Below are 1,757 nucleotides of genomic sequence, written 5' to 3' on the forward strand. Positions count from 1 at the left end.
GATATCAAGGGACCCACAGACTGTTTTATTTCACATCTGTTGTTTTCAGATCCTCCAGTTTCCACCAAATCTTGTGACGATCTACACCGCGTGAGTGTGAACTGCCAGCCCGTCGCGAGCAGGTCTGAAGGCTGTTTGCTGACGACGCTCTTGCTGACTCCTTCTCTTTTCCTGACACCACGTACAACGAATTCCCCTCACAGCGGAGGCACGACCAAGTACCGGGTGTGGAGGGGATTCAGTCGCAGCGCGCGAGACGTCAGCGCAGTTGCGCAGCCCTCTGGCCCTCGACCCGCCGTGAGTGTCGCCGTGATGGAGAAGCTCACGCCTCGAGCAGCCCGGCCGGTGAGCCAGAAGGCGAGCACCCTCCCGTACTCGGCTGCCTCCGGTCCGCAGCCCGTCGGGGGGCGCCGGCACCGAGGCTTCGGAGCTTTCCTGAGGAGAATTAGTCCGCGACTGAAGCGGACGCCGTCGCCGGATCAGCCGTGGACCAAAGTGGAGCCGCACCACGCGGACCGCACCTCCGTCGCCTCCGACCACAGCTACGAGACGGCGATGCAGATCCGGCGCCGCCAGGATCTCATCCACAACGATGGCTCCCAAGGGGGCCTCAGCAGCAAGCACACGACGCCCCTGGAGCCCAGCACCAAGAGTGAAATCGGGCGAACGGGCAAAGGAGGGCTGAGTGGTTTCCTCACGTCCCTTATCCCCGGAAGGACGTCCAAAGAAAAGAAAGCAAACAGTAATCAAAGTCATGAGAAGCCAGCAGAGCGCAGTGCTGATATCGGCAACATTACTGAGAATGAAATCCAGGAACAGCACGAGCAGAAGCTTATTGCGAACGAGCAGCGGCACAACGGCTCGGCTAACGCTCAGCACAAGCTCGTTACTAAGGTGAGGCCAAATCTTTCTGTAAAGCAAAACTTTAAGTCAAATTCAAATTCATGACCATAAGAGAATTAGATGAGGGCCTGTTCAGGTTTTGTCTATAAAGATTGCTCTAGAAGCCAATTTGTATTGATTATTTATATGCTCTATTCTTTGACTGGTAAACAAATGTTACTTTTAGATTCTATCAATAGCAACTTTACAAAAGAAAGAAAACTAGCAAAACAGGGACCGTGAGCGCAAATTACTAAGAAGGAAAATTAACAAAAAAGTAGAAAAACCAATGAAGCACTTAATAGGCTACAAGGGGCGTGTAACTGTAAAACGAGGATAAAAGAAGAGTGATGAGTATAAACCTGGCAGTGCTCTAAAGTGAGACCCGGGTTTTATTTACCCAAAATTGAGAAGGCAAAGGGTGTACAAGGTTGTTCCGTACAGCCATGGGGGGAAAATCCGAGTTAGTGTTACGGAAGAGTGTTTGAACTCTCACTTTATTTTAGAAATGAATTTGAATTTCGGCAAAATTAGAATGAGTTGAAAGTCTTTATTTTGAGATAAGACATTCAGTTACGGGGCACAAGCATTGACTGTTGATTTATGAAGTGAGGAGGCAGAGTGGAAAGTTCTTTATACGGTAATTTTTTCCATTATGTTTTTTCAGTTATTTACTCATTTTCAGTATTCATGGTGTGAAAAGGGGAAGTTTATATAATCTTGAGAATTCTATTTGTTAATTATGAATAATATAGACGTTTTTTTCCAGACGGCGCCTCACAACCTCCCAGCTACCATCATACCGGCCCCTCACATGCACTCCATTCAGGTATGTATGTACCCAAATTATTACTTCCTTGAATATTTTATTCAGG

The 1,757-nt window shown here is 48.0% G+C and overlaps 1 protein-coding gene across 1 annotated transcript in view; it reads left to right on the top strand.

Moving 5' to 3' along the window:
- Positions 1-1,757, top strand: part of LOC119589156 — a gene marked incomplete in the record, with an annotated part of 81,195 nt that overhangs the window by 23,271 nt on the left and 56,167 nt on the right. Inside the window, 2 exon segments of the mRNA XM_037937735.1 lie at positions 50-894; positions 1,652-1,711. Coding sequence (XP_037793663.1) covers positions 313-894; positions 1,652-1,711 — 642 coding nt within the window.

This window comes from Penaeus monodon, chromosome 25, assembly GCF_015228065.2.
Source record: "Penaeus monodon isolate SGIC_2016 chromosome 25, NSTDA_Pmon_1, whole genome shotgun sequence".
NCBI classification, from domain to species: domain Eukaryota; kingdom Metazoa; phylum Arthropoda; class Malacostraca; order Decapoda; family Penaeidae; genus Penaeus; species Penaeus monodon.